General features: G+C 41.5%; 1 protein-coding gene across 1 annotated transcript in view; it reads right to left on the bottom strand.

Annotated features, from left to right (window-relative positions):
• mtrex (Mtr4 exosome RNA helicase) overlaps positions 1-14,135 on the bottom strand; it is a 36,780-nt gene extending 22,645 nt beyond the window's left edge. The window contains exons 1-13 of the mRNA XM_047372547.1: positions 13,976-14,135; positions 13,535-13,675; positions 10,873-10,939; positions 10,728-10,790; positions 10,052-10,164; positions 9,771-9,945; positions 9,558-9,648; positions 8,388-8,512; positions 7,883-7,981; positions 7,539-7,656; positions 7,315-7,446; positions 3,978-4,057; positions 3,503-3,613 (exon numbers count right to left, since the gene is read on the bottom strand). Of these exons, the coding sequence (XP_047228503.1) occupies positions 3,503-3,613; positions 3,978-4,057; positions 7,315-7,446; positions 7,539-7,656; positions 7,883-7,981; positions 8,388-8,512; positions 9,558-9,648; positions 9,771-9,945; positions 10,052-10,164; positions 10,728-10,790; positions 10,873-10,939; positions 13,535-13,675; positions 13,976-14,076 (1,416 nt within the window). The 5' untranslated portion in view covers positions 14,077-14,135. The remainder of the gene's footprint in view (positions 1-3,502; positions 3,614-3,977; positions 4,058-7,314; positions 7,447-7,538; positions 7,657-7,882; positions 7,982-8,387; positions 8,513-9,557; positions 9,649-9,770; positions 9,946-10,051; positions 10,165-10,727; positions 10,791-10,872; positions 10,940-13,534; positions 13,676-13,975) is intronic.
• Between the last annotated feature and the right edge of the window lie 7 nt (positions 14,136-14,142).

Raw genomic sequence — 14,142 nt, 5'->3', positions numbered from 1 at the left:
TGAACATGTTGTGAAGGGGGAAGGTCGTGTTTTTAGACACTGGCGTGTGTTTGTGCACTGGTGTGTGCTTTCTGGCCACAGCTGCGGCTCCACTGAGCTCTCGGTGGCTTTGATCCTCCTCCGCTTCGATCGGCTCTGAACGATGAGCTCCAACGTCGGCTCTGCAGGCCGTTTGAGTTGCCTTGAACGTGGCGTTCTGAACTCGAACTGGGACAGGACGTGTCCTGGTAGGGGGGGTGCAGGTGTCTGGCAGATCCTGCTCTCCCACCCCGAAGACGGCTCCCTAGGTAGCGCACCTCTTTTTCTTTGCGCTCACAGTAGCGGAAGGGGTCGCTTGGTTCCCCGGCGTTGTCGGGGGAGCGAATGGCTTCCTTCCCCAAGCACCTTTGAGCTCGGTATGTTTCCCACGGTCCGCTGACTGCGGCTGAGGCTGGCGTTTGGGGATGCGGTAGGCCGGTCGAGCCGCCGCTTGAGCGAACGGCACACGGGGTGCTGGAGGGGGAGGAGGCTGCGCTTTCCTGGGCAGACACAGCTTTAGCGCTTCACCTTCCCTCTTCTTTTCCTCACAGCGTTTTTGCATGGCTGCCACAGTGGGTCCGAATAAGCTCTTCGGGTCCACGGGGGTGTCGAGGAGCTGGCTCTTTTCCCTCTGAGACAGGCTAGAGAGGTTCAGCCATCTAGCTCTCTCCTGAGTGACCATCAGGGCCATGGCTCTCCCGGATGCTTGGACAGCACTTCTGTGGAGACGCAGGCATAGGTCTGTCACCACGCACAACTCGTCCCACAAATCGGCCATCGGTGTGCCAGTCATCTGCTCCTGTAATTCCGCTTGGTAAGCGAGGAGAAGAGACGAAGCGTTTAAGGCTTTAACAGATGCAGCCACCGCCTTGTAGCTTTTCTCATTCAGAGTGGACTGAAAAGAGTCAGCTTTGAAGGGAAGGGTGGGTCCTGCCGCTGTCATGGTTGACTTCTGCGATGGGTGCAGGTGAGATGCCAGCAGAGGTTCTACGGGAGGCAGATGTGAAAAACCGCCGGCCTCCTTGCCAGACTAGTCCAGTGCCGACCCTCCCAGGGCAGGGTTCTTGGCGGTGAGAGGATTGCTCCAAGATCGGGTCGCTTCCTCGAGGCACTCGGGAAAGACCGGCAACAGCTGTCTGCCGGAAGATTTGGCTCTCGGAAGCCGCTTCCCCTCATATCGAGATGTGGTAGTTTCGGTGAGGGTTTCTGGCCACTCGATGCCCAGCTTCTTTGCTGCCCTTCTGCAGACATCATGCAGGTCCGTTGCCGTCGGGTTTGGGGAACCGCAGCGGCTGGTGTCATCCGTCACCGAGGGCTTTGCAACCGACTGGATGGCATAAGGCCCGCAGTCCAGCTTGTCGTCGTCAGACCCGAGACTGATGGACTCCATTTCAGATTCAGACTCGGCATTAGCAAGAGTGCTGAAACCTGGAAGTGCGGCCTCGTCTTCCTCTGGGTCAGTCAGTGGCGCGACAGCGTCGAGCTGATCACCCCAACTGGCTCCAGCCAAAGTGGGCTCTCTCTCATCAGTACCAGGAAGCTCCGGTGGCGGGGGATTGGCTACCCCCATCATAGGATCAACCTCCGACAGGCTAGCTTGGCGTGCTAGCCTGCGCCGACGAGACTTAAGGGAGAGCCGTGCACAGTGCTCGCAGCTCGCCGGTGACGCCAACGCGTCCTGGGCATGTTGCAGCCCCAGACACGAAGCGCAGACAGAGTGGGTATCTGCCCCAGCTATGAGATTGCCACATGTGCAGGTTCTAGATGGTGGCTTGACTCTGTTCATGGTGAGAACGAGTGCAAGTTACACAACTTCTTAAGCTCCGTTAAGGTTGCAGGTAGTTTGATGACCAGTTGCAGCGCTGCTGTTTGGCGACAGACCAGCGTTGAAAGGGACTCAGAACAGTTGAGCACAGTTATTGAGAAGCGCTCGGCGACCGAGTTGTTAGCTCGCTCTGTGAACAGTTAAGCTAGCTCAAGTTACTGTAATGACCGTCTGAGAGGTGCTTCTGGGAGCGAGAAGAGGTGTTAGACTGAAGATCACCTACGTGACGTCGACTTTTATACTGGGAGGAAGTCCTCCCATGGGAGCGGACGTCACTTCCGCCTGCCAGTCAAGACTGGCGTAATGTAATAGAGCTTCTGGGGGACAGGCGCTGGAGGCGTGTCCCATAGTGAGATACCGAAACGAATGTTGAAAGAGAACTATTAGCCGCTCATCCCACAAATCTGGTCTTTATGGAATGGTGAGAAGAAAGCCAGTGGTGAAAGAAAGTCATTAGAAAGACGGTTCGCCACAAGCCATATACGAGGCACAGTTAACATGTAGAAGGTGATGTAGTCAGCTGAGAACAAGTTCAAACTCTTTGGTCTAGAAATAAAACACCACAGCACATCCACTGTCGAACATAGTAGTGGCTTCATCAAGCTATGAGGATTCAAACTTCACTGCCAGCAGGTCGACGACCCTTAAAAAAAAATAGCCAGAGCAACAACAGACTGGGTTGGATCCAAGCATGTTTATCTGTCACTGCCCAGTGAAAAGGAAAACTAGAAGCGTTGTTTGGGAAGTTTCATCTGTGAGGCAGGTCAACAGGAAAAGACAAAGAATGTCAATCAGCCCTTATGCAAGCTGTGACACAGAGGGGTGGCGATGAAGTCACGCAACTCTACAAACTTGATGATGCATCTTGTAGACAGACTCTCCAATGTTAAAGAGGAATTTAAAAAGGTGAGTAAAGCTCCCATATCTACACCAGCAAATAATTAAACATGCTGGGAGGGATAAGAGAACAGGATTTGTTTAAATATTGGCAGCTTGCTGATAACAACTAGCCCCTCTATAATCTTGGCAAATACAAATGAACATATGGTGGGTTTAAAACATCCAATTTTATACCTAAAATACAGTTGGTTAAAACTACAAACGTACAAAAAGGTGAAGAGGCAAAAGGGCCGATACCTTTCCATTATTTGTCTGTGAGCTCATAAAGGAATTAGAGGCTGTGGATCATAGTTCTGTTTCTAACTATTCAAAAAGTTAAAATAACACGTTTTATTGATTTGTGAAGTAAGGAAACTAAGAATACTCGACCACAAACTATTCAGACCTTACTCTGCCATCTTTAGCTTATCGCAGAAGAAAATATGATGCAAAATTCAATTTGCAAAGATCAGATCCTTGTTTACACTGTTAAGAAAACAGTTTCATAAATCTGTTTGACTGAATACAAATGCATGCCACATGGTTTTTAGATTTTTACAACTATTCACCACTATGGGTTGATCGGTCACATAAATCCTGATGAAATGCATTGGAGTTTGTGTTTGTAACATGTCAAAAAGTGAAAGTTCAAGTAAAGTTCAAGGGGAATTAATAATTTCACAAGATACTGTCTCTCTAAATACATAATCCCTGGCCTTCTGGGAGGGAGAGACAAATCAGTGTGATTGAAGAAGCATCTTTTCACAGAGATGGGGGTACCTTGAGCAGACCCTCAGAGAAAAGAATCTCGATGGTCTCTTTCAGGATGGGCAGTAGGCCTCCATGATGGATTCCTATCCCTCTCTTTAAGAGCGGCAGCACATGTTCGACCTGTGGGACACCAGAATACCATGATACTTTACTACAGCAATGAAAACCAATAAAGCACAGCATGGAAATGCTATACTCAGTGTGTGACATGGCTGACGGAGCCATTGTGAACGCTGTAGGGGTTTACTCACCACCACAGAAACAACATGGCTGCATTTAATAAAGAACACAAGCTCAGGGTTTGAACCAGTGATTTAACAAGTGCAGCTATTTTCCCTCAAGCTGGTTAGCTGGAAGTCATTGTGAGGCTTTTCTAAAGTTTTACAATGTGTCAACATTAAGTCAAAAACCTGAGGTAGTAGAAGAGAGGAACGCATTACGGGTGGCGTGCAAACTGTGTGAAAAACACACCAGTCCTGCTTACCTGAGGCAGTTTCTTGTCCTCATCTGAAAGGCAGTCCACTGCATTGTTAAATACTTCTTCCACAAGACGTTTCTCATCATCTGCAACGAACAAAACGTGGATTACTAATATCTTCTTATTGCTGGAAGGGATCCGTCGTGCTGTTAAAAACGTATCTGAAACATTGACTGATGTCTTGATTATTCATCAATGCACTTTGGGAACAAACAAATCCTATTCTAAAGACTTCCTAAAATAATAATGGCTTCAACTGTCAGATGGAGCCTGTAATAGTGAAAAACCTGTGTTTCTGCACCAGCTAGTCCAGGACACTGACTCTAGGAAGAAATCTGTCAGAGCTGTAGTATTTGAAGAGATGGAGAAAAAAATACATGCAGAAAGAGTCTAAAATACAAATAAAACATAAACAGATAAGGGCAGCAGAGAGAAGCAGCAAAGAAAGACAACTAGTAGAGTTAGTTGTTTCAGTCTCCTCATCGTTACCCACCTCACACACATACAGATGCACAAGCATCCTGAGTAAACACATCGGTCCAAAATATGGCTTAACCTGCATCCTCAATCAAATGTCCAACATGAGTTTATAAATAGTAGTAAGTAGCTGGATTTGCAGATTGCAATTCAGCTCTTTCCTTGGTTAAAACACTTGATTTTATACATTTTACTATTGTCTGAGGGTTTTTGGTCCCTTCACTCAAATTATCTGTGTTTCTTAAAACCATTTGGTGGTTTTATAAAGTTTAATTTTCTAGGATAATTTCAAAACAGTGTTCGAAAAGCAGAATTTTCTTTGGCAGAGATTATTTATGTTTTTTTATGCTGCGTTGATAAAGACTGGCAGCTTTGTGCTGGAGGAGAGCAGCATTGAAACAAAATGTATTCATAATAGTGGCCCAATCCAGGAAAAACAAATGAAGATGTGGAAGGAAAACGTTTCATAATATAACTTGTTTGACTTTATGGCAGAAATGTTAACAGCAGGTGAATGGGAGCCAAAAATCACTTTATAGCTTCGTTTTCTCCAAAATGAAGTTTTCTTCATGAAGGAATTCATCTTATCCAACTGAATGAGAATAATAAGTCATTTTCATGACATGACTCCAGTGAGGAGGTTTCAGTCTGCAAACAGTTAAGTGTTTAACACTAGAACTCCCAGAGCCGTCAATTCCCCGAGGGGAGGCCCGCAGAGTTTTAGGAGATGATTCCCCTCGGACATGAGTGTGGATGAGCTGAAGGCGTTTTTAGCACTAATTTATGTCCGTGAAGTGAAAGGGGGGCGTAACATGGAGCTGTCCGGCTTTTGGTCAGATTAGTAAAGCTTTTTTTTTAAATGTACCCACTACTCTATATTATTTTCAGTACTATTTATAAATAATAATAAAATTTAATAGGTTTTGATCAAATACTATTATTAATTCTTGTCAAAAACAACATTTATAGCATTATTGCGATGACGTCATCACCGCCCTCGCATCCAGAATGCTCGCCGTCAAATTGACGGGCTTGGGAGTTCTAGTAGTGTTAGAATTCTGGGAGTCCAAGTGTTAAGTGACGGGTTTTGATTGCCTAATGTCAACTCCTACCCAGAATTCATTGATCTGGTTTAAAATCAACTAGCATAGCAGAAAATCCCAACTAATCTCAACATACCATCACTATTCCAGAATTTGCACATCTACAGGTCCTTCTCAAAAAATGAGCATATTGTGATAAAGTTCATTATTTTCCATAATGTCATGATGAAAATTTAACATTCATATATTTTAGATTCATTGCACACTAACTGAAATATTTCAGGTCTTTTATTGTCTTAATACGGATGATTGTGGCATACAGCTCATGAAAACCCAAAATTCCTATCTCACAAAATTAGCATATCATTAAAAGGGTCTCTAAACGAGCTATGAACCTAATCATCTGAATCAACGAGTTAACTCTAAACACCTGCAAAAGATTCCTGAGGCCTTTAAAACTCCCAGCCTGGTTCATCACTCAAAACCCCAATCATGGGAAAGACTGCTGACCTGACTGCTGTCCAGAAGGCCACTATTGACACCCTCAAGCAAGAGGGTAAGACACAGAAAGACATTTTTGAACGAATAGGCTGTTCCCAGAGTGCTGTATCAAGGCACCTCAGTGGGAAGTCTGTGGGAAGGAAAAAGTGTGGCAGAAAACGCTGCACAACGAGAAGAGGTGACCGGACCCTGAGGAAGATTGTGGAGAAGGGCCGATTCCAGACCTTGGGGACCTACGGAAGCAGTGGACTGAGTCTGGAGTAGAAACATCCAGAGCCACCGTGCACAGGCGTGTGCAGGAAATGGGCTACAGGTGCCGCATTCCCCAGGTCAAGCCACTTTTGAACCAGAAACAGCGGCAGAAGCGCCTGACCTGGGCTACAGAGAAGCAGCACTGGACTGTTGCTCAGTGGTCCAAAGTACTTTTTTCGGATGAAAGCAAATTCTGCATGTCATTCGGAAATCAAGGTGCCAGAGTCTGGAGGAAGACTGGGGAGAAGGAAATGCCAAAATGCCAGAAGTCCAGTGTCAAGTACCCACAGTCAGTGATGGTCTGGGGTGCCGTGTCAGCTGCTGGTGTTGGTCCACTGTGTTTTATCAAGGGCAGGGTCAATGCAGCTAGCTATCAGGAGATTTTGGAGCACTTCATGCTTCCATCTGCTGAAAAGCTTTATGGAGATGAAGATTTCATTTTTTCAGCACGACCTGGCACCTGCTCACAGTGCCAAAACCACTGGTAAATGGTTTACTGACCATGGTATCACTGTGCTCAATTGGCCTGCCAACTCTCCTGACCTGAACCCCATAGAGAATCTGTGGGATATTGTGAAGAGAACGTTGAGAGACTCAAGACCCAACACTCTGGATGAGCTAAAGGCCGCTATCGAAGCATCCTGGGCCTCCATAAGACCTCAGCAGTGCCACAGGCTGATTGCCTCCATGCCACGCCGCATTGAAGCAGTCATTTCTGCAAAAGGATTCCCGACCAAGCATTGAGTGCATAACTGTACATGATTATTTGAAGGTTGACGTTTTTTGTATTAAAAACACTTTTCTTTTATTGGTCGGATGAAATATGCTAATTTTGTGAGATAGGAATTTTGGGTTTTCATGAGCTGTATGCCAAAATCATCCGTATTAAGACAATAAAAGACCTGAAATATTTCAGTTAGTGTGCAATGAATCTAAAATATATGAATGTTAAATTTTCATCATTACATTATGGAAAATAATGAACTTTATCACAATATGCTAATATTTTGAGAAGGACCTGTATATACGACAGGTAAGAAAAGGAAATTGCAAGCAAAATCTACACATACCATTATTAAAATCCAGCTTTGACACCTGCAGGGCGTAGGCCTCACATTCCTTCTTACTGAAGCTAAAAATGATCACTGGCTGGAAGTTCCTCTCCATAATCATCTTCACTATCTTGAAAACACTGGATGGTCCTAAACAAAGTATGCAAACATACATTTTTAGACTAACTGAATAATTTAAAGTGGCATGTTTTGCTGTGTTATTGAGACTCGCCCTTGCATACCCTTAGTGCCGCCTTTTCGTCCTCGATCCCACTTGCCACCTCCACTGCCACCCCCGGAGTCCCCAGCATCTCTGAGAACCTGCATGGCTGTGTTGAAATTATCTTCTCTGAAGTCCCCCTGAGGAAAGGTACACATGCTTACACTATATGCATCAAGCAACTAATGACTTGCATTATGTGACATAATTAAATTTAGAAGAAAAAAAAATTACAGAATCTTATCTTTCCTCAATAAAATTATACAATTATCTGAACTGTAGATAAAAGTGTGCAAGGGGAGATCTACTTCATGTTTGGTGGCTTCGCTCTACCACTTATAATGGTGGTTTCACAGACGTACTTACGTTCTCATCGACAACTAGGTGGAGTCCATCGCCCCCTGCTGGAAAAATATAATGTTGCAGTGGAGTGGGGCGGTAGTCTGTGTAAACCACATGGCAAGGCTGCAGGAAAACAAAAACACACTTTTATTACCAATACCGACAGAAGAGATTAAATGAATAAGCATCAAAATCAATAATTTTAATGGTGATCCTTTTAATGATTGTTTCTTTATTTTATTTTGAACAAAAGCTACAGTCTCTACTGTTAAATTTATTTACATTAGGAAAACAAGGAAATCTTATAATGTTGGTGAAGAGCCTAAATGCAATTGTACTTAAAACTTAAAAAGAAAAAGCTGATTATTGGATAATTTATTGCAGTCCTAGCAGTGCTTTATGAGGTTGATATTGTATACATTAATATTTTGACAACCAGGCATTCACCACATAATGAGGAGCCTTGACAATAACCGGTAGTGGCAGCCCTGATATACACGCAGTGTTAGAAATATGCGCAATGCCCCACCTGCTTGTGTAAATGGCAGATCCACTCAGCAAACTGTTTGGCGTTTGGGATGGTAGCAGACAGGAATACATAATGCACATTATCAGGAAGAAGGATGATGGTTTCCTCCCAAACTACACCACGCTCTGAAATAAACAAAGTAGAAACTGCTGTTAATGACAATAGACTCCAAACAAGAACATATTTATGAACGTACCCTGAAATAGAGCTACTGACAGGTTACTGAACCTGTAGCAGCTGTAATAAAGCATGGAGATAAACTCAAAATATAACTTCGCTCTAATTCATGCTTTTCATGCAGCATTCAAAGTGCTTCAAAAACCAGTAATACAACATTTTTATTCTGACTAGAACTTCACTAATTTGTCTGCTGTGTTCAGGAGTCATGACAACAAAAAATAAAAAGGTATCAAGCAAATCCTGCCTTTATAAACAAGAGTTCCTAACGTTAAACTTTGTGTACCTATCCAAATCCCAGAGCAATCTACTGCCATAAAACCTGCAGTTTATGGACGTTCTACATGATGGAGAACTGACACTTAACTGTAGCAGTCAGCTTACCGTTACAGTACTTTGCATTTGTATCTGCGGTGACAATTTTTAAAACCTGGACAACTTTAACTTAAGAAATGAATGTAATTATACATAAAAGCCACTAGCTTTCATACATTATTGTAGGTTTGTTTACCATTAGCTTTCTATAAAGTTTAGGTTAATCTTTGCACTATTTTAAAAACAACATATGCTCATTGAAAAATACAGAATATCTTTCTCACTGTATTCCCCTAAAAACCTACGGTAAAGGAAATCATCGTTTAAATTATGTGTAAATGTCCTATATCCTTGTTCAAACTCAGGTATATTTACTCTGACCATTTAGTCCTTTTTCATGCTAGTTTTAGTCACATTAAAATGCTTAATTCATGAATGTTCTAGAGGTTAAAAGTCACTGTTAAAAGCTGTAAGGAAACAGGAACATAGTCTTGTGTTAGACATTCACACCGTGACTAACATTTGCAGTTGTATGTTTTTTATATTTGTTACAACTTTATAGCCTAGATTTAAAACGCTCAAACCATAAATACAGAACTTGTCCATTAAGCCTAATGTGCAATGGGGGCTGAGCAGAGTTCAGCTAAAACTCATGTGACCCTTCTGTTGTGTACACACCTGTATCTCTCATGTAATGGATCTCATCAAAGATGACCCACGCCACCTCCCTCATGATCTCAGATCCCCGATACAGCATGCTCCTTAGAATCTAGGCAAAAAGAAAACACAGCCATGTCAGACCTGCTGCAAAATGTAAACAACCGACTTCATTAAGACCATCTCCCAGGGAATGACACCAATCAGCTGTGAATGGACAACACTGTGCCTCACCTCTGTTGTCATGACAAGGCAGGAGGCGGTAGGGTTGATGGTAACATCACCAGTCATCAATCCCACATCCTGGAACTCTTCATACATCTCTCTGTACTTCTGGTTGGAGAGAGCTTTAATTGGGCTGGTGAAGATGACTCTCTGCTTCTCTCTAAGAGCCAGAGCGATGGCGTACCTACAAGAGGAGCCGGTTTATTAAAAATCAAAAGGACAACTCAAAAAAACGTGTGCTTAAAATGATTTCAGACAGAAACTGTTTTATTTTTATTTAGGATTCTTACTCTGCACAAACAGTCTTTCCTGCAGAGGTGTGAGCAGACACAAGCACAGACTGGTTGTTGTCGATACACAGGATAGCCTCACGCTGGAAGGGATCCAGTATGAATGGGTATTCCTGCAGGACAAGTTTAACATCAGGGGAAAGGAAAAAACATGCAACATTAATTATTGCAAAACAATGAAGCAATTCACACTAGGGCCGCACCTTATATCACCAATATATCGTCATAGCAATATCAGTGCAAATATTCATATAGCAGAGGACTGCCTGGAGTGCAATCATTTTTGTGGCTAACATATTTAAGTGTTTGCATTTTACATGCTAATGTAAGATTTAGCAAGTTGGACAGAATTGTACATCAGAAGATGCTCACAAATGACATCACCCAAAATGGTAAAGGTCACAGAGAGCAGGAATAAGAAAAGAGAGAAAAGAAGAAAATAGGTATATGTCGCAACTGATTTGCCATCGCAAGATTTTCTAATATTGTGCAGCCTTAATTCCCACATAAGCCTATAAAATAACACAGTGCTCTATGTTATTTAAATGACTACCCCCTTTCCACAGAATCAAATGTGTTATTGTAAAAACTATTAAAATTCAAAAGTATTGTTTTTAAAATGTACTGTAAATGTAATGAAATGTTGAGACCAGAAAGTTCAAATTAACTCCTTTACCTTAGCTGCTTTCCCCACTCTTGGTTTCAGAGGTTTATACACCTCATCAGCTGGAAGAGCAACCTGTTGGTCACAGAAAACATCTGGAGCAATTAAACAGACAAACTAAAGACAAGAACAAAAATGTTAGTTTTGTTTTTTTTACCTCATGTGAGCATCCTTCCACAGTTTCCACCTGCTCCACCTTCACTTGAGGCATAAATTCTGCGAGGCTGAAATAAACAGGAAAATTCTTATCCAAGAAACAGTGAGGGAACTCTTATATCAACATTTTTCATGCCAGTACACATTTTTATTAATTCACGATATTTATTATTTTGATAGAAAACTCAATCAGTTGTAATTGTTATGTTAATGAATGACATCTTGCATTAAGCCTATAATTTCTTATTATTAATGAAGGTAGAACGAATCTGGACATTAGAGACAGGTTGTCATCCCCATTTTTATTAGGCTGAAATTAAACATTTACTCACAATTAGGATGTGATGTTTGGCTTTGATAATAATTAATATTAGAAATAATACCTACATAAACTGGATAAAATGTAAACTACAGAAGTTATGGCATGTTTTTATTTAATTTCCCTTCGGGATTAATAAAGTATTTTGAAATTGAATTTTAAAAACATAATGAACGGAACAAAATAAATAAAAGCTTCATTAACAGTTACAGACACTCAACATTTTTACTTCATTTTAAAAGTTTAATTAACAGCCTGAGAATTTATTTAATAGTAACAATTAAGCAACAATTCTTAGAAAAAACCTACAAATCAACTAAATAATGACTTATATAATATCTTATTAGTTTGAAATTTAAGCAGTTTCTTCAAAAAATGACCAACTATGTTGTCATCAATGATTGCCACCTTTCCTTCATTATTAATTATTTTGAACTTGATGGTGCTATGTTTTTTCTAGGAACGACTTGATTGTTTTGCCTAGTCTTAATGAGTGTCATGCGTTTGCAACGTTTATGTTTTTATGTTAAACAAGAGCAGGAGTTGCAAACTAACTTAGGCTGTAATGTATGAATGCATGAAATAGAAGAACCGACCAAGCAATATTTTTACACATTCTATGTAACACTGCAACAACAATTACGAATCAATGCAGCTCTAGTTTTAAATGCAACAACTGCTGTCCTAAAACCAACGCAGACAAGGGATACAAATAATTATCAATAACGCGGTCATCGTAATGAAAGTATGAAAATTCAGTTTGCACCATGCTTTTCACAAAGCATACTGAAAATATGATGATTATTATCATGGTTTTTAAGATCATCAGGATCCCAACTTGGAGATCTGTTTAATGACAGACCCACAGAAAATAAAGTTCACATGTAGGTTCAGATTAACCAAGGAAGAGCAGTTGTAAAGGGAATGGAAGTTGATTTAACCAAAAACATATATTATTTACAGTTTTTTAAACAAATTCCTTAATTTGCCAGACACTGGGTAGGCTTCTTCGTCCTCTTTTTGAGACAGGTACAAACCCTCCTTAGTATGGGTCTGTATGACATTTTTACTGTATTAAACATACCCAAACATACCTAAATAATTAAAAATACCATGGTTTAGGGATATCACAGTATTAACAACTGCAAAAATATATACATATAAAATTCAATTATGTTTCATTGAAAATAAGAAGCAACAATTATTGCCACTGCAGCTAAAATAATCCCATACTGATTATTACAGCTGTATTAATTTGATCTATTTTGATCATAATACATGAGTAGGGCTTCTTTTTGTTTCCACGCTACGGCTGACTGCGTTTTTCAGGACTGGGAATATTTCTTTCTTCAAAGTAAGGGGAAAAAAAAGGAGTAGTGGCCTTCTTTCAGCCAGCTGAGCGGCAATGTGCAGCAACAGATAAAAGAGTGGTAGCCAGGCATTTCTCTATACCACATACAGCGCAAATCCCAGTTATGGGCACTTAAACCGCAGAAAGGTATGACGGAAAATCTTTAACAGTTCTGAAATATTTACAAACCTTCGTATACCTTGATATTGGTAACTGGGCCATGCACAGTATAAACACAGAAGAACACTATGAATAGATTGCAGATCAGAAGCTAAAATGCTGGAAGGGTGGATAGGTAAACATATGGATGGATGGATTTATGGTAGAGCTGTACAATATTAAGAAAAGTATTGCTTAATATTTTGACGACTATATTAACTGCAACAAACCCACATCTTCCCCATGAATCTGTATCTTTGTCATCATCACAATGTCCTCACCCCTCTAGAGCTTTCTGGACCTGGCCAATGAGATCTGTATCAGGTGTGGGCATTAAGGACGGTGAAAGTCCATCTAATTGACCAAAGATATTACTGGCATGTGGAGCACCTGAAACATTACAGTCTATCAAACATTGCATCAATACGTTTGCGATATTGCACCCATTGATACTGTTGAGGGCGAATGTGATTAGATATATTGAGCAGAACGGGTGGATAAACTGACAGATGAATGGTACCCGGAGCTCTCTCACCAGAGAAGAACTCATGAACATCAGGGCTACTACACCAGAGGAGTTATTTCCCATATTTGTATTGTATTGCACCGACTACGCCAAAACAAATTCCTTGTATGTCCAAAAACGTACTTGGCAATAAAGCTTTTCTGATTCTGATTCAGTCGTTGGATGAATGGATTCAACATTTATACAACCAGACAATAAACAATCTTTATTTCCAACTGAAGCTCACACTGTGTTGGACCCCTTTCATTAAAGTGGCAAGTACACCTCTTCGGGGATTATTTCTAGAAGAACTTAGTATTTCATCTTACTTTAGGTCATTGGATGAGACCGTTTCATGACGAGGTTTCTTCCCAAACACCACCTCCTCTCCGCCATCACTGTCCGCTTCTCGCTTGACCCGAAGAGATGAACCTGCATCCCCGTCAGCACCACCTTTACCTGCAGATTTCCTGAAAAACACAATAATATAGCAGAGAGGGGGATAGATTAGCTGTCTGCGCGGGATTCAGACGCTTAATTTCAATCCGGTTTCGTTAAAAACATGTTAAACGCCAGGAGCACAGCTTAAACTTCAGCATTATCTGAATAATTCCTACACTTTATTATGTTCAGTGTCTTAAATGAACAAGCTAGCTTATTAGCCGGTTAGGACATGCACGAGCCAACATGATGAAGCCACGTTCACACGACGTACATAAGAAAGTGCGCTAACATGAAAGACAACACGTTTTAAATTTAAAGTATCGCACCCTGTTTCACCAGAGATGCCTGTGGGTGTCTTTTTGCCAGAAGAACTTTGTTGTTCATCATCAAACACGCTGAACAATCCGTCTCCAAAAGGGTCCGCCATGTTTGTAAGGGACGAACTTCCCACAATACAGCATGAGGCTGTTTCGACACTTCCGCTACGGAAGCC

This window comes from Girardinichthys multiradiatus, chromosome 8 (genome assembly GCF_021462225.1).
Source record: "Girardinichthys multiradiatus isolate DD_20200921_A chromosome 8, DD_fGirMul_XY1, whole genome shotgun sequence".
Lineage (NCBI taxonomy): Eukaryota > Metazoa > Chordata > Actinopteri > Cyprinodontiformes > Goodeidae > Girardinichthys > Girardinichthys multiradiatus.
Note: the sequence above shows the minus strand (reverse complement) of the source record. Positions and strands in the feature narration are given on the sequence as shown.